The following is a 21,211-nucleotide window of genomic DNA, read 5'->3' on the forward strand; positions in this document are numbered from 1 at the left end:
TATATATATATATATATATATATATATATATATATATATATATATATATATATATATACACATATACACATATAATATATATATATATATATATATATACACATATACACATATACATACATATATATATATACATATATATATATACACATATATATATATACACATATATACATATATATATATATATATATATATATATATATATATACATACACACACATATATACATATACATACATATACATACATATATATACATATATATATATATATATATATATATATATACACACACATATATATACATACATATATATATATACACATATACATATATACACATATACATATATACACATACATATATATTTATATTTACACAAATGCTACAGGACCAGATGAGGTGTTTATATCCCTAGGTTGGGTTAGTAGGTTGGGTCATGTATCAAGACATAATGGCAAGAATATAAACCATACATTTTTCAACCACTGTTCAAGTCACAAATGTGCGGCTTAAGCTACATATATATGCCCAGACCCTCATTTTGAATAGGGAGTTTTTGTGACAATATATTAATCATATTTGGTTTTTAAGAAAAGAGAATTTCTAATAAGTCAGCACAAAAGAAAAACACTTTCGAGAGACTGGGCTCCCAAAAACAAAAAAAACTTTCATACTCTCCCCATAACTGTATCAAGCACGAGGTCTTCATGATTTTGAGAATCAGGGCTGTAGTCAGTGGTTGTGGAGCCTTGAGCAAAATGTCTATGTGGAGCCCATTACTTCTATCCTAACCTGCAAGTCTCCAGTTTTTATTTACCAGCACCATCTGAAAGTAACCCACGACAGCTTTTGTTGGCATACCCTACTGCATGTTTGTGTACCTTTACCATAAAAGAAATACATTTTTAATCTAACATATACATATCATAGGTGCAATACTTTACAGGTGACCTTCACCTTTCTACCCAAGTCTAGAAGTCCATAGTTGGACTAAATAACTTGTTCTACCTACAATTAGGGCCTCTCCCAGAACATGATGTGGGGTTATCCAGTAAATGGCTGCAGTTAGTCAAAATACACTTGAAAGTAATCCAGTGCATTCTTCCTTTTTAAGATGGACCTCAGTGTTAATGTATTGGTTAGGGGAGTTTCCACAGCCTTACTTTTTAATGACCATATTTATTGTGTAAAAATATACTTATTGTTTTGCGCTCACATTACTTTCCTATACATAGTTATACAGTTGCTGCTCTGTGAGCCCTAGGGTGGATAAAATCGCTGGAGCTCTTTCAAAGGCAGCTCTTTCTAACGGACATATTACAAACACAAAGAAATGCTGCATAATACACACAGGCCAATTAATGAATGGTGTAAATGCATGTCTAACTGACACATGCAGAATGGTAAAAAGGCAGTGGAATCTAATTACCGGATATATATTGTTAAGGAAAGACAGCAATCTAGATCAAGATACTGCACTCATTACCTTTGCATGCTATTCAGAATAGAGAAGCTGGCAAAGCATCAAAACAGAAAATGTATATATTATTAAAATGATTAATTTTTTTCTGTTGATCTCCACAGTAGAAGGCGGTGCTGCAAGTCCTTTCCCTACTAGTTTCATAGAAGAAGAACTTTGTAAATACAATGTCTTACAAATGGTACAGTCTGTCTGCACCTCAAAGGCACTGCTTTAGCCTGATAATAAAGCCTCGGTTCAGAGAGAAGCAGCCGCCAGCTGTCATGCAAAAACGTATCTTCTGATCCTTGTCATAACTGAATTGCCACAGGGCTTCTTTGCCTGTGAATGTCTCAGTGGAAGGATGGCGATGTGATACGACCTTAACATCTATAGATTTATATACATATATTAAAGCAATTCAGCTATACATCTATACAGACAAGTGGGTGGGGTCAGTTGTTTTTTTGGAACAGCTCCCTGATTTACATAGGACATTTGAATTGTATTTTACATCTAAGCAAGAACCAATATACTATAACATTATCACAAAATTGAAAACAAAAATTCAAGTACTACAAACCAAGTAAATGTGTAAGGGTTTAAGGTCAACGTGAAATGACCCGAACAGAGACGTTAAATTTTTTTTTAAATTAGTACAAAACTCAAGCTGTCCTCTTTGAAATGATGCTGATCACAGAACAGCATGGAAGTACAAGTCCATATATACAAATCTACTTGCAAGCAAGGACCAATATTTTGCATGTGTGTCATGACGTTTAGTATTCATCCTCCTCTATTTCACAGCCGTAATCTGAAAGAAAAGGAAAAAGCATTTCATAGAGTACTATTAATACAATTTCTGACTTCCATCTTGTTAACCAACCAACTTATCTTGGGAATAGACCTAGGGCACAAAAACTCATCGGGGTTCCATTAACCAAAACTATGACCACAGTCATTTACCTGTTGTTGCACTAGAAGTCTCAATGCAACCCATCATAATTCAGATGCAATCCAAGCTACCACTTTGGCCCAACAGATTGTAAAGGGTTTTTGTTTTTCTTGAAAATAAACAATTCAAAACACAGACACGGGGAGGCCCATTTATCAAAGGTCGAATTTCGAATTCATGTGAATTTTCTTTTTTAATCGATTAATTCAAATATACTCTAAATTCGAATGGGAGGTTATTTAAGAAAAATTTTAAACTCAAATCAAATTTTTTCTCCGAAAAAAAAAAACTAATGTCAGGAAGGCTATTAACATCTTCAAACGGGTCACTGGACCTCTGCCATTGACTACTACGTGAACTCGGCAGGTTTTAGGTGGCGAATAGTCAAAATCAAAATTGTTCCCAGGGTCAAGATTTGATAAATCTCGAATTTCAAATTCAAATTGAATTTGGATTATTCCCAATTCGAATTTGTGAGTTTTGACCAAAAATGCAACTCAAAAAATTGAATTGACTATTTGACTCTTAATAAATCTGCCCCTAAAAGTACTTTCCATTTACTTTAAATCCCTATCCATTTGGTTCTTCGGGGCAAGTGTGGGAGAGGTACCAGCTGTCCGGGATTGTTTATAGGTGTCTACCTTTCTAGATTACAGGCGCTGGATAGGGAAATCTTTAAATCATAATATTACATATACCTCTAAAATGCAGACATTTTAAAGTCTACACATTCTCCTTACTACCTAGAAAGAAAATAGCAGGAACCTTGGACAGGCTTAACCGTTTTACTGCTGGTCTCTCTGATCTTGCCTTAAGAGTGTTGCCATACAACATGAATGACAGTATAGATCAGAGAGGTGGAAACACAGAATCCACTGCACTGGCAGTCAGGTACATGACAGCCAGCAGCACAAGGTCTTTAATTTATGGCAGGTAAGCATTTAAATTGTCCCTTTAACGCAATTTCTACTAGAGAACCCTGGCTTACTATCCTTTTATAACAGTTACTTCCAATAAAAAGGGGTTCATTTTTACAAATAGCATGTCTCTTCCAAAGTACGCTATGTTTTATTTATGCTATTTATTTTGTGCAGAGGATGTAGTAATGTTGTAATGACCTTCTATGGCTATTGTTTTTTTGTTCTTTAAGAAAGCAGTCTTCCAAGTGATGGAGAGCAACATTGTGCAAGATTTGACTAGGGTGAAATCATGTTTTATTCTTTTGGGGCTATCCTCCTTTACATTCAAGAACGCTCTATAAAAATGCATTCACTTCTGAAAAAGTGTCTCTCAGACATGAAGACATATGGTTCATGCAGCACTGGGATTTATCAGATCAGCAATCCTTTTATATTCTAAGATGTTAGATCAGGCAGTTACTCACCATTTCCCCCCATTAACTGAAGTGCGCTTACGCAATGTTCTTCCTCTTCCTCCTCCTCTTCTTCTGCATCTTCCTCATGATTGTATGCAACAGGCCCACTCTCCACTACTACTGTTGGAGGTGTCGACTCCGGTTCATTTATCACTTCCTACAAACAAGTATTCAGAGACCATATTTCATAAAACACAATTTTTAGATATTATTATTACTATATTATCATGCCTGAAAACAATGTGTACACTATATATAAAGCCAGAACAAGTTTTCCTTCTGAAAGGTCTACATTTTCTGCAATAGGTCTATGAAGATCGTCATTTATCCAGGTCATGATATACAGTATCTAGTAGAATTAATTCCAAGGCAACTGGACATTTTGAGTTTTCTTGAAATCGTTTCCTCACTCATCCGAGTGGATTCGTCAGTTCATATGAAGGGGAAGGGAAGTCATATTTTATTCTGAAGTGCAGTATCCCAATTCCCTGCCACTTCAGTTGAACTGAAGAAGCTACTCAGATGAGTGGTGAAAAGTTTTCAAGCAAACTCTAAAAGTTGTCTTTGACTTAATTCTACTAGATACTGTATACATTTTCACGTTTTCAAATACATGAAAATGTGTAGGGGACCTATCCTTTAGATGGTAGTATTTTGCATAACTTACTGAAAAGGGAAATATTTGGAAATGTTTTTTTGCTAAAGCATGTTTGTGATTTCCTGTGCGAAAGAAAATGCACATCACTGTCTCATATTAGCAGAAAATTGAACATAAACTGTTTGGATATTTCAGAAATGTGGGTAATGCTGAATAAATGTCTAACTTAGTATGACCTGTGTTATGCACACACAGCTATATGCAGAAATATCTGCCATCACACTCATTGCATGCATCTCCCACAAGGGAGCAAATATCAAAGTTATGGGCTCTGTGCACTGCCAGACTAATCAACCAGAAGGTATTCCTTTAAAACTACAGGCAAAACCTGGCATCTGCACATCTAAATGTGAATGCTGTCAGATATGAGAACAAGTCTCAGTGTCAGGCTACAATTTCTGTGTATGGGAATGTGTTCACCCATCCATATGAATTCATTTCTTTCTGTCATTTTCTTCTCAAATGCAATTATTAGCCCCATAGAATTTTATATAAAAATTTAATTTGCCTGTACCTGGTTTCAACTTGTAATAAGCCAATATCATAACTGAAAAATGATATATAGAGCATGTAAAATTTTTCAGAATTTAAAAGTACTGAACATTAGAAATGTTGCTCTGTCCCCCCCCCAAATCATGAACATTTTAGAAGCAGATGGACCACTGAAAATACACAATGTGCACTGCATCTAAAAAGGACACTGGTGACTACATATTCAGTACAAAAACAGATAGATTAGATAGCTAGGTAATGATAGACGTAAAAAGGATATAAACCTTGTGCTCTGGCCCAATAACCTATAACTAGAGAAAGGTAGAGAGAGTAAAGCAGGGGCTTGAAACGTTCTTTAAACATAATGGGAAATCAGTTTCCTTGTCCTATGTTTTCTGTGGGTCCCAAACGCCTGGGTAATTGGAAAATTAATTTTCATTGCCACATGTGCCAAAGAAGATAGTATGCACCTGAGGCCAGAAACCCCAAAATCAACTAATAAATAATGAATATAATAACAATACTATATAATCTACAGACAGAGATAGCAGTGAAGATAATGACATTGGCCTGACATGGCCTTTATGAATATGGGTAGAAATTGGCAGGCAAGGTTCAATATTGATAGATGCAAGGTTATGTAATTTTGGCAGAAATAACAAATTCTAGTTATATACTAAATTGTATTGTGTTGGGAGCCTGTCAGCACACACAAGGGGCGTGTTTCTACACTGTGAGATCATTGATAGTGTGTGTGAATGAATGTAATAATATTAAATAATCTACAGATAGAACAAGCTGAGAAGATTATCACATTGACTGGACATGACCTTTATGAATATGAAAATAAACCACATACCTTCCTAGGACACACAACCTTAGGTACCAATATAACTAAAGGACTATAGGCACACTATTATTATGCATATGCTCTGGGGGTTGTTTGGAGGGATTAAAATTGATGGGCTTTTTTTTTTTTCAATATAAAAAAATATTAGCGATGCACTGAATTTGGCCTTTTTCAGCAGGATTCGACCGAATCTTTGTGCCTGGCTGAACCGCCACTTGAAGGGAAATCACATGACTTTTCATCACAAAACTAGGTAATAATTTATTTTTTCACGTTTGATTTGCATGTGCAAATTAGGTGTGGGAAGGTTCATCACAAAACAAGGAAGTATGCATATATGCATTTGCATATGAAACTTAGGATTCTGTTCAGTATTCGACCGAATCAATTACAAAGAATTCGGGGATTCGGTCGAATCACAAATAGTAGATTTGGTGCGTCCCTATTAACTACATAACTACATAACTAAGGAAAATGGCAACCACATTCACAGCATGGTTTTTAGTTCTAAAACAAAATTCAACAAAGTAAAAAACAATATGAAATGTACCTGCTCCAAAGCTACTTTCTTAGATGGCTGCGAGGAAACCAGTGGTTTTATCCTGAAAGACATAAGGGATTAGCAGTCAAACTCACAGCTCATGGGAAAGGACGGATCAGTTAGACATACTTACTAAATAATCATTTTATGTTTATATTACACCATCATGGGAATACAATGCAAGAGAGCTTCCAGCATCCAAATAAAGCTAACTAATTTAGAGGGGATGCTTAATGAAACTGGAACATAGGGTGTTTTGTCAGCCACTGTAAATCTGTGCTACCGAGGGCAAAAAAAAAAATGTCCAAAATTGTCCTACCCACCGGCTTTAATGTAAATCTCTGGTGGCAAAATGTACATGTCACGCTGTAGCATTTTGCCGTCTTTCATACCGGTGATTTATATTAATGTCGGTGGGAAGGAAACTTCAAATGTTCGAGAGACAAAACATCCCGTGTGCCAGTACCCTGAATCTACAATGAATACAACACACACATAGCAGTTACAAGCACTTTGTAACTCAACCCCAGATAGAAAAAAAAATGACAACGTTTTTGTCATTTGTGCTAGTGCGCAATGAATGAAAACATCTTAAGCAGTCATTCCACTTTTAATCAGGTATTAAAAATGTGCAAAGCTCAAATAAAAATCACAATGCAACAATAAAGGAAACATTTTTACAGTCCAATTGCTACACAGCATAAAGTGACACTTTCAGAGGAATTTTTTCAGAAAGGCTTTGAATACAGAACAGAAAAAAAATGGACAGTTGTACTCCAATAATAGAACTACTGAAACTGATAAGGTACACAACCTACGCAGAAACCTCTATTTCCACCAAGTCTGTTCTGCATCTTTTGTAATAAGCAACATGTATTATATTAAATTATTTTTCATGAACGGGGAGGCAGTTTCCTTACTGGTCCTTAAGGCTGAAGTTGCAGTTGGCTCAGCTATTCAAATGGTTGCCAGACCATCAACATTGTAGATTTGAAGACAGGATCACCTTGACATCTGAATTAGCTTGCCATGGCTCATTAGATGCTTATCCTGCTATGTTATGGACATAGTAACACTGGCTATACACTGCTTTTGTGATGAATAGCACATCGTCTAGTCTAGCCTATGGCATCAGCTAAGTGTGCTTCAAATGTCTCTTGTAATTTCTTCATTGCTTGTGCCAATCTCTTCACCGTATCCCCAGTGACAGGCTTCTCCCTCCCTGCTTGTCACTGGTACAATGTATGTACTACTTTGCAGCAGCTTGTTAAATGTAATGCAATAATAAGCAAAATAAATAACTATAGTTTGCCAGTAAAGAGGTTATTTCAAAATTTGCATTTTATTCTACCATTCAAGCTAGGGATAAAATCAGATTGTAAATGTCTAGATTCTGATGTTCTTATTCCTTTATATATATAATAGGCTATCAATCTATAATAATTTCTTCAAATTAAAAGGAGTGACATTAGACTTAAAGGGATACGGTCATGGGAAAAAAGTTTTTTTTCAAAATGAATCAGTTAATAGTGCTGCTCCAGCAGAAGTCTGCACTGAAATCCATTTCTCAAAAGAGCAAACAGATTTTTTTATATTCAATTTTGAAATCTGACATGGGGCTAGACATATTGTCAATTTCCCAGCTGCCCCAAGTCATGTGACTTGTCCTCTGACAAACTTCAATCACTCTTTACTGCAAGTTGGAGTGATATCACCCCCTCCCTTTCCCCCCCCCCAGCAGCCAAACAAAAGAACAATGGGAAAGTAACCAGATAACAGCTCCCTAACACAAGATAACAGCTGCCTGGCAGATCTAAGAACACCACTCAATAGTAAAAACCCATGTCTCACTGAGACACATTCAGTTACATTGAGAAGGAAAAACAGCAGCCTGCCAGAAAGCATTTCTCTCCTGAAGTGCAGGCACAAGTCACATGACTTGGGGCAGCTGGGAAATTGACAAAATGTCTAGCCTCATGTCAGATTTCAAAATTGAATATAAAAAAATCTGTTTGCTCTTTTGAGAAATGGATTTCAGTGCAGAATTCTGCTGGAGCAGCACTATTAACTGATTCCCATGACAGTATCCCTTTAAAGCCTGAGTCTGGTAATCATGTTTAGGGATATCTAAAAAAAAAAAAAAAAAACATCTGGCTAAAGCAATATTCTTTTGTGACTTATTCTGATCTCAAGTAACAAACAACGGCACAACTTGCTTTCTTTTCATCGTATACTGTGAGCATCCTAAACCCGAGCATCTGCTCCCACACTGACCATATGGAACATTATATTACGGGCAACCATGGATACATCTGTTGTCCCTTTAAAGTATGCAGGACTGCTTGTCTAGAATATACCAGCGGTGGGGGGCAAGTACAATCCTCTTGTCTAAATGGAGAGATACTCACTAGTAAAGTGAGGATGTTAGGCTCTTTTGTGCCATTTAATAGGCATGCATGCCTGAATCCTTATGTTAATTGCACATTATCTGGGATGCAAAAAAGGGCAGGAGGAATTTATTGAACAAAACATTTTTAAATAGGGGAGTTACCACTGTAAATTGGAGGCTATTATGCTGGAAAAGAAAGCAAGTTTTGACAAGGAACATGAACAATACCAATAATCCCAATGAAGAGACCTCAAGAATTCCGTTCAGACTAGAGTTTATAATATGTTACCAGGCCTGTCTAAAGGGTGGTCTGTCCTCAGAAAAACTGAGCGATGCAAATAAAGATGGATAGTGCTGCTGTGGGAGACGAGCAAAACTATTTGTTTATTCCAATGAAGTTTCCCAGAAGAAAAATGTTGGTGCTTAAATACCATGCATCAGAGCCATTTAAAACATACATACAAGTTTCTCATAAAGCATAAAAAGTATGTTGTCCAATAATCTCTCTCACTATAGAACAGTTTTCACTGTCACTGCATATGACTCATTTCTTCCAGGAAAATATTGCTCACATGGGTCCTGTAAATAAGGACTGGTAACATCCCCATGGCACGGTATCCCTTGTCTTATCTGCCATTTTTAGTAATATTACTTTGCTCTACAATGTGTTTATATGGACATCCAAAACTGACAATTCCTTCATGAATGGGGAATAACAATTGAAACTATTACATTGTGCACATAACCTGTCCACAACTGTCTTTTTTGGGGAAAAAATAAAAATTCTAATGTTAGTTAATGGGCCCTATAGAGAGCTTGGAAACTGGCTTATGCTGCATTTCAAAACCTGTTCATATCATGCCCATACACTTGGCATAATCACATAATTATACAGCTATAAATGGCACCGAAAATCAGTTAAATGCAACAACAGACTCCAGTAAAACAATTAAAAAGCAAAATGCCTAAAAATGCAGCTACTATATGTGCAGCAGTGCTTACAAGTTCCCTTGTTTCTTATCCAACTACAGGTATGGGATCCATTATTTGGAAACCCATTATTCAGAAAGCTCAAACTTACTGAAAGGCCATCTCCCATAGAATCCATTTTATCCAAATATTCCAAGTTTTCAAAAACAATTTCCTTTTTCTTGTACTTGATCTAAACTAAGATATAATTAATCCTTATTGGAAGCAAAAGCGGCCTATTGGGTTTATTTAACATCTAAATGATTTTCAGTAGACTTGAGGTATGAAGATCCATATTACGGAAAAGATCCATTATCCAGAAAACCCCAGGTTCCGAGCATTCTGGATAACGGGTTCTGACTAATTACAATAGTCAGAAAGGCAAGTTATAGCCTTACCACCCAATCAAATTACTAGAGGAGTTGCAGTAGTTTGTTCCCACAATGAGACGTAACGGTAGCAGGGCTTCGAAGCATCAGGGGTTTACAATAAGGGTCATCCAAGAAACGTAAAAAAAAGGTTGGCACGTCAACAAGGCTGTGGGGCTTCCAGGCAAAAGGGTAGGGTTTGTCATAATGGGGTGTGAACTATGTTAGCCACGTGTGGTCATTCATGTAATCGCTTTTATTAAAAAAAATAAATAAAAAAAATAGCCCCTTAGTATGTATTTGCAAATGCCTTCCTTCTAGGGGCCCATGCGACCAATATATTAATAAATGGGGCCCAAGGAAAGCCTGCAAACTTAGTAGCATGGGGCCCTGTGAATTGTAATGGCAGTCCTGATTGTGAGTGTTAGTATGTGTAGTGGTTTAGACAAATTTGGCTTCACCTTCATTGATTTATATGTACATGTCTTAAAAGTCTGTTCACAGTGAACACAATCACAAGATCACACTTACAGCAATAAAGCTGTATATGAGGTCAAATGCCAGTGTGCAAAATGTGTGAATCACTAGGCCAATCTATAGGTGTGTACAACAGGGAAACTTGTTTTGAAATAGTTTATTGAGAAAACAAATAGGCCATTTTAGTGGGTGGTATAAATTGGCCTGCACATACCTGTATTATAATTGACATTTTGGGTTCCTGTTGTAAGCGCAGGGTTTAATTGCATGAACTCCAGTCATTCATATTTGCGTTTTATAAAAATTACTAGATTTCACAACCACTAAACGTAGATTATTTTTCTACTTGAAACGTGATTAACAAAATTGCTAATAAATATAACTATGCTCTCCAAGTGGCAGCAAGCAGGAACTGTTGAACTGCTCTTGATGTGTTATGGCTTCTGTTATCCAGAGAGCTCTCAGAATCGGCATAGCTGTATCATTATTTTTTTTATAACTGATCAGAGGTTATAGAAATACATGACTGTTGCACCTTGCATGTCTAGTATATCAACGGTTTCATCTGAAACATCAGAAATAAAAATGAGTTTAGTGATGGGGACAAGTGTGGTAAATTGCAGCTATTTCGAACCTTTCTAATGACAAATGTCCCTGTGTGGGTTTCCTCAGGGTACTTCAATTTCCTCCGACACTCCCAAAACACACAGGCAGGTTAATTGGCTGCTGATGATATTGACCCTGGTGTGTTGTTTGAATGTGACAGGGACTTTAGATTGTAACCTCCACTTGGGCAGGGCTGACGAGAATGATGTACAATGTCTGTAAAGAACTGTGTTAATTGTGCCAGTGTTTCGATAAATAAAAGATAAATGATACTTCTTCAACTCTTAAAGGAGAAGGAAAGGTTAGTATATAAAATACACAGTAAACCCACAAAGTAATGCTGCTCTGAGTCCTCTGTCAAAAGGAACACAGCATTTCTTTCCCTCTATTGTGTACACATGGGCTTCTGTATCAGACTTCTTTCATCTTAAACCTGCAGGGCAGGGCATGAGCATGCCCAGTTTGCACCTGTCCCCCTCCCTCCTATAATCTGAGCCCAGAGCTATAAGTGAGCAGGGAGAGACTCCGGCAGGAAGTGATGTCACACCAAGCTAATATGGCAGCTGCTATCCTAAACAAACACAGACAGTGTCTAAAGCGGTTTACTCTGGTATGGTAGAGCATTCTACAGAATAAATACAGTTTTATAGCTTGCACTATTGTGGCTAATCTATTAATAAACTGTCTTTGTAGCTTTCCATCTTCTTTAAATGACATGACATGAAAATAGCAGTGCTGTCAATCTACGTGTGCCGCACAGAATGTTTACTGCCAAGGCCAGCACTGCAAAATGAAAATGTTACATTTAAATCAGCATTATTCCATATCATATACACTGTGGTATCAATATTATCGTTGATAATTTCTCACTGTAGGTTGCAACTGGTTTTATACTCAATAAATTGACACTGCATTTTATGTCAATTTCTATAGATCTGCAGAAAAACATTGCCAGTATCAACTACTGTTCCAAAGAAATTTCCAAGTGTTCCCCAAACCACCTTATTATTTAGAAAAGGAAAGCAAAGGACAACTAGTTAACCAGCAGATGAATACCTAAACAGCTTATGTTTGTGTGAGGCTCATGCTGCTCCTATTACTGCAAGAAGCCAGCTGGTTTGCAGAAAGTATGGGAGATCAATAGTTAAAATGTAGATGAAATCATCCCACCAACCTTAAAATAAAACAAAAGAAGCAAGACTAAATAGCAGGTTATATCTTCAAAGCAAAGCCTCAACCACAGAATGAGCCAAAAAGATTTTGAAGACAGCAAGCACGGAAGGGGTTAATATTGCGGGCAGCTTTGAAGTCTTCTCTGACTTGCTGTGCTTTCAGCTGGAGTGAGCAGACCTTGAAAGGTCAGGCAAAACAATATGAAAACAAAGTCGGAGTGCGGTGCAATTGGACGTCACGATGTTGTGTTTATTAAAATCGCCTTGCGTGCTACAAATTAATATGGAATTAAATTTGAGCCACTAGGCCTTGTACTGACAAAACAAAACAAATGAAACCATAGCTGGAAACAGCACAAAGAATGACTAATGCTGAGATGGAGGCCTACCTCATTTTATGGGTCTGTTTGGCATTAAAGCACAACCAGCCAGTGTGTGATTCTTATTCTTTGGCAAAATATAAATTCATGATGGGAAACCAAATATTGTAAATGAATCATCGGATTCCTACTGAAGTGGCACGTCAGTGCTTTGTTTTCTATTTCAGCTTCACCAAAAGTAAAGAAGCTAAATTGCTAGGCTTTTATAATAAAATGTAGAACAAGAAAGGAAGTTTGCAATTACATTTGCATTGCACATTCAATATAAATAACTCATTTGGCAGAAATCTGCCTGTTTAAGTATATTAGATTGTCAGGAAGATTAATCACCAGGAGTCACAAAACAGTGCTGCTTCTTGGCATTTTGCTGATCACCTTGGCATTGCAATCTACCCCATGCATTTTGCTGCTTCTTTTAAAGGGCCCCATAAGGTTAGTTGCTCTGCCATCAGCGGGGTACAGGGAAAGGGGGTACTCCAGTCAGAGGACACTGACGCAAAAGACGAAAAATGTGTCAAGGGCAGATTCAGGGTTTGGTTTTAAATTATTCCCATTAGGGTCCCATACTACTTTTTGGCAAGACCCAGGTGACTGGTGGGCTAAAACTGCGGAGGGCCCTGATAACTTCGTAGTATGGGGCCCCATAATTACTGATGGATGCCTAATAGGTAAGTGCCTTACGGCAGAAGTACAGTGTCTGACATAATAAACAATGCATATTCTATAAGTTCCCAATAGATAAGATTTTAAAAATACACAACATTTTATTACAGTTTTTCTGCTACAGGGACACAAAGTTAGACCCATGAGTATCACTGGTAGGTCTGTAAGAAATCCCCAGCCACACAATGATTTTCTGGAACCATGTAGATAAGCATGAAAATATAGTTTATATTATTTATATGAGAGCTCCTAGAAACGTTTGAACCTGAGGACACCCCACGGATATCAATAATAGAGCTGTGACTATCTGTTTACAACTGGGTATTCTCACTATCAAATATTATTTATCAAATGGAATGGACTTAGAATATATATTAGCCTTGTTTGGATAGCAAATGAATACTCATAACCATGCAGCTACAGCACTGAGTTAGAAAGAGAACAATGCAAATATGCAAGAGAATCAGAAGTGTAACTTAAAATGAATAGGCTCTGCATCAAAATAATTGATGCCAATACCTTATCCCGCAAACCAGGAAGAAATAAATCTGTTTTGCACAGATATACTGAAATTGCGCATCAGTTAGAACCCCCAGCAGGCCTTCTATTACAGTCATCGCACGGTCCTCCAGCCGCTTACCAGGTCAGTCTGCTGTCTCAATTGTTACACTATACGTGAATTTCCAATAATTGTTCCAAAACAAATCGGACAAGCTGGGTCCCTTGAAGTTTCCAGCAGCTACAATTACCTTCAACTAAATATTTCCAAATAATATACACACTAAGGGGCACATTTACTTGGCTTGAGTGAAGGAATAGAATAAAAAAAACTTTCGAATTTCGAATGATTTTTTTGGCTACTTCGACCATCGAATTGAACGATTTGAAGTAAAAATCGTTTGACTATTCAACCATTCGATAGTCGAAGTACAGTCTCTTCAAAAAAAATTTCGACCCCCTACTTCGCCACCTAAAACCTACCGAGCTGCAATGTTAGGCTATGGGGAAGGTCCCCATAGGCTTCCTAACAATTTTCTGATCGAAGGAAAATCGTTCGATCGATGGATTAAAATCCATCGAATCGTTCGATTTTTCCTTCGATCGTAGGAAATGCGGTAAATCCTTCGACTTCGATATTCAAAGTCGAAGGATTTTACTTAGACGGTTGAATATCGAGGGTTAATTAACCCTCGATATTCAACCCTAAGTAAATGTGCCCCTAAGGGATCTATGTTAAAAACATAACCAAAAATGAAGGCAGCAGTAATACTGTTAAACATTGAGCAACATATCAAAGGGGCAATATATACCTGTATTCAACATGATTTCAAAGAATAAGGCTTGTTTTGAACATACTTTGTGAAGATTGCTTTAATTAAAAAATATGACTATTTTTTTGAACAATTGCAAATGGGCAATTACTTTTCAGTCACGTATTAAATCCTCTATGAAGATCTTCTCCTTATCTGTAAACCTGAGACACATGCAGAAACTGGGGGAAGGAAGGGGCTCAAAATTATTTCTATTCAAACAAATCCTGACTTTATGCCAGGCTTCTTCTATATAAACCAATCACATCAACCAAAAACAAGAGGTGCCATAATGACTGATAAATCCTAAATGCTACAGCACTATATTTGCCTACAATTGGCACTATTGTATAAACAAATACAATACAGCAAAATAAGTCACTTTGTAATATAATTTCATGTTTTTTTGCCATATAAAATGGAGAAGCTCATTAAAAGCCATATGCTCAGTAGACAGGAGCGCCTGTGGGCCTCTAGCAAGAGGATTGGAGCAGCTTTCTTGTATTAACATGCACTTCTAGTTAAACATTAATATATTTATATTATATAACAAAGTAGCTAATTTTGCTCCATAGTGGAGAAATTTGAACTGGAAGAAAGTAGACTATAGAGTAGTGACAATAACTGCCTGCCTTTTGCATAGAATCAGGAGTTATCATTTAATGAGATGTTAATAATGCTTGGGAGGAATTACCAAAAGTAAAAGAACCCATTATAAAGTTTAAAAACAAGGAATTTAAGAGAATACCATAAGGTAAATGCCATGGCAAGTCAGACTTGGCATCTTACAGTGAAAATAGATTTGATACAAATGGATGCAGCTTTTACAGACACTATATATCTAGGTGGGCAATCTAAAATGACTATACAATAGTTATAAGGTGGTTTTTAATATTCTCATTTTAAACGTGTTTATCCCTTGGTACCCTCAATACATTATATTCACCTACACTGCATTGCGGTTAACTCATTTTAAATCTAAGTGCTAAATAAAGCGAACAAAACATTACCATCATTGGATTGTCAAAGGGGTTGATCAACTTTAAATCGACATAGTATGATGTAGAGAGTGACATTGAGACAATTTGCAATAGGTTTTCATTTTTATTATTTGTGGTTTTTAATTTGTTTAGCTTTTTATTCAGAAGCTCTCCCAGTTTGCAATGTCAGTAATCTGGTTGCTGGGTGCAAATTCCCCTAGCAACCATGTATTGATTTGAATAAGAGACAGGAATATGAATAGGAGGGGGCCTGATTAGAAAGATGAGTAATAAAAAGTAGCAATAACAATAAATGTACAGCCTTACAGAGCATTTGCTTATCAGATGGGGTCAGTAACATAGTAAGTTAAGTTGAATGCGTGCCCCTGCCTAACCGCTAGTTGATACAGAGGAAGGCAAAAAAAAATTTGAAGCCTCTCCAATTTGCATCAGAGGGGGATCTCCTTTTGAAAGATGTAAACTGCCAGAAAGAGAAGTAAAATAATTTAAAAAAACTATAAAAAAAAAATGAAGGCCATTTAAAAAGTTGCTTAGAATTAGCCATTTTATAACATACCACAACTCAAATTAAAGGCAAACTGCCCTTTAATATAGTATATTATCAAAAAACAGTCTGATTAACAGACCTTCTAAGAAGCATACATGGGCACATTGTTTTATGAAAGACAACCAGCAGTGCAATTGCAACATATATTTACAAACTAAACTTAAAAAAAACAAAAAATTATTAATGTATATTTATAAATCACTAATTACATATTCTTTCGTATTTGAAAAAGAAAAATCCCTCTTTAAAATGAGTAGCAAGCCCCCCTAACACATCTGTAAATAGGAACAATGTCCACAAAAAGTGGATAAACACATGAGGAAAAGCACAGGGAAAGTAACATCCTAACAATGCCAAAGTGATACGGACACTAAAAAAGTGTTGTTCAAAATCAAACAAAAATCAAAAGTTACCTATAGCTCATGTTGATTGCTTTTCACTGATAGGGCTGCTTTTGTAAGTAATTGTTACTTGAAGTTCCTAAACCTGACAGTTTTGCGATCCTGACTGTCCCTTCTCAACATGTCAGTTAGAGTTTCTAATGCTAACAGACTGCTGAAGATCAAATATGGCAGCACCCTCAGAGAGAAACATGGGGGATCAGATGGGTAATGTAAAAGCATCTGTAAATACTTTTATGTCAAAACTATAAATAGCATGCAAAGACAATATTAGGGACCCACTCACAATATACAGTACACATAGAATAGAAATGTCACAATATAAGGCTGATTAGTAATTAATACAGATAATTACTACATGGCAGCACAGAAACCAGTACAACTAGCATCCGAATTTAATAACCAACCCTGTAGCATCAGTTTATATTACAGGCTAGACTCATTTTCAATTTGTGACAACCCCTAAGCTTAGCTTCTCAACAGCTGCTCAGAGCCCACTGAGAATGTGAGTGTCGCAGACACTTTCCAAGATGGTGACCCACTGTGACATGGATATAGTCCTGGATTATTGCTGCTATTGGGATGCTGAATCTTTAGACTGGTGCAATAAGTTTAGCATATAAAATATGGTATTTTTAGCCATATTAATGTTTTGGGTTTAGTTCTCCTTTAAATTGTTGTACATTTGTATCTATATGCATGCAGTACCGACCGTCACATAATAAAACAATGGCTTATGGATTTCTTTCCTGGAACTATATAATTGTGACTTACAGAAATTTCACAGAACGATGTCCAGTCAGAAAGCCCAAAGTAACAATTTTCTGTCTCATCTGGATACTGGCAAAGGCCAGGGAGAAGCCTTGTAATATGTAACAAGTGTGCAGACCATCTTACAAGTTGTGTTGCTGCCCGCCAGATGGTTGTAAGGAGTGCTAATGGAAAGGCATAGAGCAGAACTAAAGCTGCCACTTCAAATCAATCACAAGAAGCGTGCTATCAATAGCCCTTGGTGTAATGTGAAGCACAATTTGTTCAGAGGATCACAGGTGAGAAAATATTACACCTACACAATCATTGTCTAGAAAAATTTCCAGCAAACTGTGGCTTAATGGCAGTGTTTGATTTTAATTCACGCCTGAAAGACTTATTATTGCTAACGGCATCAGCTTTTAAATCTCTTTGATTTCTTTTTCCCCATTGTTCCTTTGTATGAATCTTATTTCACAGCATTTCAAACAGTTACCAAAAAGTCACAAAGCCACAGTCATGCCTTCTGGGGTGACGGGATTCAAACATCATGCACATAATCACAAGCACATGCAATGAAGCTACTGTATTAGCATTGTTAGCCTGTATTATTATTATTATTATTATTATTATAATGCAGGCATGCTATGCAGGGCCTTTGCAGAGATTGCTCACACTTCACATCAATCCCTTCCCCAGTGAAGCTGACAATCTAAGAGGCAAATGTACTGTATACTTGCTGGTATATTTTAACAAGCATTCGCGACTGTTACTGCTTAATAAAAAAAGTGCATTTTACATTAAACATTTTTTCACCAAAAAAACTTTGAATCCTTAATCCTCACTTGCAATTTGCTGCAGGGATTAGTGATTCAGGGGGTGTTAATGCTATTCAACTGCTGAAAGCAGTCAAACACATATTGATGAATTGACACAGGCCTTTGATCCTTAATAAATGTGGCACTTTGTTAAAATAGTCAGTTGGGGTTGTTTTCTCTGGAAAAAAGGCGCTTGTGAGGGGACATGATTACACTTTACAAGTACATTAGAGGACATTATAGACAAATAGCAGGGGACCTTTTTACCCATAAAGTGGATCACTGTACCAGAGGCCACCCCTTTAGACTAGAAGAAAAGAACTTTCATTTGAAGCAACGTAGGGGGTTCTTCACAGTCAGGACAGTGAGGTTGTGGAATGCACTGCCGGGTGATGTTGTGATGGCTGATTCAGTTAATGTCTTTAAGAATGGCTTGGATGATTTCTTGGACAGACATAATATCAAAGGCTATTGTCATACTAAACTCTATAGTTAGTACAGATATGGGTATATAGAATTTATGTGAAAATATGGAGGTGTGTGTGTATGGATGCTGGGTTTTCACTTGGAGGGGTTGAACTTGATGGACTGTCTTTTTCCAAGCTGATTTAACTATGTAATCTAAACAACATATGCTCTCTGTAAGGCTAAAAAAAAAATGTATTGTTATTGCTACTTTTTATTGCTCATCTTTCTATTCAGGTCCTCTCCTATTCATTTTCCACTCTCTTATCCTAACCAATGCATGGTTGCTAGGGTAATTTGGACCCTAGCAACCGGGTTGCTGAAATTGCAAACCGGAGAGCTGCTGAATAAAAAGCTAAATAACTCAAAAACGAATAATAAAAAATGAAAACCAACTGCAAATTGACAAGGAATATTGACTCAGATAGTATATCAGATATACTATCTACATCATACTAAAAGTTAATTTAAAGGTGAACAACCCATTTAAGTTCCGAATCATATTGACATACAAGCATACACTAAGGGGAATATTTATTAACCATGGAGACAAACTCGAAAACTTGCTTCAAACCGTCACAGAATGTATAAAGGTTAAGTGTGCCTGGGTGCGAAAATGCAAACAATAAGATAACTGTCCCAAATAAGGCATGCCCTCTAGTGGTGGGTGGGTGTTGTAGCCCATAACAACCAACCAGACCTCTGCTCGTCTTCTAACTTGGAGGTAACTGTTGAAATCTAATTGCTGATTGGTTGCTATGGACCCCTAAGTCACTTTAATCAGGAGCCAGCCAATCTGCCTATATGTGGGAATAAACCCGCAAAGAAACGTGGATATCATACAAAACTCTCTGCGGAGGCACAGATCAGCAATGGTAACTTGTTTCATAGAGGCATGTTTTAATTTTTGTCAGTTTTAGCATTTTTAATATGTGTAGTCACTAAACACAAAGCAAAAGAAAGAAGTAGTTACAGAGGCACTTCAATTGCACACTAGAGTATTTCGGGGCTGAATAGGTGGTTGTATGTGCACCCTTTTAATAAGTGTTAAAGTTTTAAGAGTTAGAGGGGCACATGTAAATACCTGTCAGTCTTGCTGCGGTTGAAGTAGACTTTCTATAAGAGCACACTGAGTGCAGAGAGAATAATGGTGGATGTTTTGTCCCTGCAAATTGAATTATATATAATTATATAATTCAGCCTACAGATGTTTTTCCCAATAATTATGTCCAATTTTCAAGAAAGGGCCTTCATGGAAACAGCCCATCTTTCAGTTAACATAAAACTAGTGCCTTTTTTCTTCACACATTGTAAACCTCTTTGTTGATGCTGCCCTTGTGGTCAATTATGATGCCTTTTTAGTAAGTGTTGGTTTTTAAATCCTTTGGGCACAATGACTCACTCATACACATTCTGCTGTTTCTTTGTTCCCTGCATGTCATTTATCACTGCCACATCATTAGGGCATTTAGTTACAAGTATGGGGTCAAGGTTTTATGTCAAATATACTATCTACTGATGGTTATGCAGATTGTTAAATTGGAAAGTAAACATATTAATATAACTAAACCCAACCCACACCCTGCATGAAGCATGTCAGTGGGAGAACCTTTCAGAATTGTATAATCTAAGACATAAGATGTATGAAATAGGGACATTGTCCCTGGGAAGAAGGGATGATTGGAAACGGTTACCTGATTTAATGACATTAAAACATCTTCAGCATTGCTCCAACAAAATTTGAAATGAAAATTAGCAAAAAGGCAATGATTAAAAAATAATTCACAAATTTTACATAGCTCAGGCAATATGATTCATATTACTCAGGGTACATGAGAATTATAACTGCCACAGTTCTCTTGGGAAGAACCACAGTGAACGAAACACTGTTACAAGTCAGAAAGCCACAACTATAACCAAGCAAAATGGACCTCCAGTACTAGCCATGAGCATCGTGCTGTGTTGGATAAAGGCAGGGATGGAGAATGCTTTTTATGAAACAATGATTGAGTTTAAATCTCCTAAAGATACATATTTTATGCTAGTTAAAGCTAAGGGATGCATCTCCAAGTATGGCTCAGAGCCAAATAAGTACTCACCCACATGTACTGCTAAAGCTCATTGTAACAACAGGTATGAGAGACCTGTGGCTGTCGGCTGTGTTTGAACTACAACCCTGGGCCACTGGGGAGTCACACAGTTGTAGATCAACAGCAACTGCAGAGCAGCAGGTTTGACATGCCTGAATCAGAGGTTTGTATAGATTTTAAGGTTTTGCATCAGGTTATTATAGAGAAAAAAAAAACAGTACTTGTAATGATTTCTGCAGTGACACAGACAACCAAGAAAACCCTATTTTTTTTTTTTTAAAACTCTCTGCCCTTATGCTGCATATGGTCGATCAATTGAACTAACTTAGAGCTAACTAAAGCATGTGTTTTGTAAAATATTATTCTGTTACACTTACAATTAAATTCTAGAGTATAATAGCAACATTGTAATGCTGCTGCTTGGAGAAAGCATATGGCAATTGATTATAAACACACCAAACTCCTAGT

At 36.7% G+C, this 21,211-nt stretch overlaps 1 protein-coding gene across 1 annotated transcript in view; it reads right to left on the reverse strand.

The window, feature by feature from the left end:
- Positions 1-543: 543 nt before the first annotated feature.
- brf1.L (BRF1, RNA polymerase III transcription initiation factor 90 kDa subunit L homeolog) overlaps positions 544-21,211 on the reverse strand; it is a 170,846-nt gene continuing 150,178 nt past the window's right edge. The window contains 3 exon segments of the mRNA NM_001094594.1: positions 544-2,280; positions 3,806-3,953; positions 6,347-6,398. Of these exon segments, the coding sequence (NP_001088063.1) occupies positions 2,246-2,280; positions 3,806-3,953; positions 6,347-6,398 (235 nt within the window). The 3' untranslated portion in view covers positions 544-2,245.

This window comes from Xenopus laevis, chromosome 8L (assembly GCF_017654675.1).
Source record: "Xenopus laevis strain J_2021 chromosome 8L, Xenopus_laevis_v10.1, whole genome shotgun sequence".
NCBI lineage: Eukaryota > Metazoa > Chordata > Amphibia > Anura > Pipidae > Xenopus > Xenopus laevis.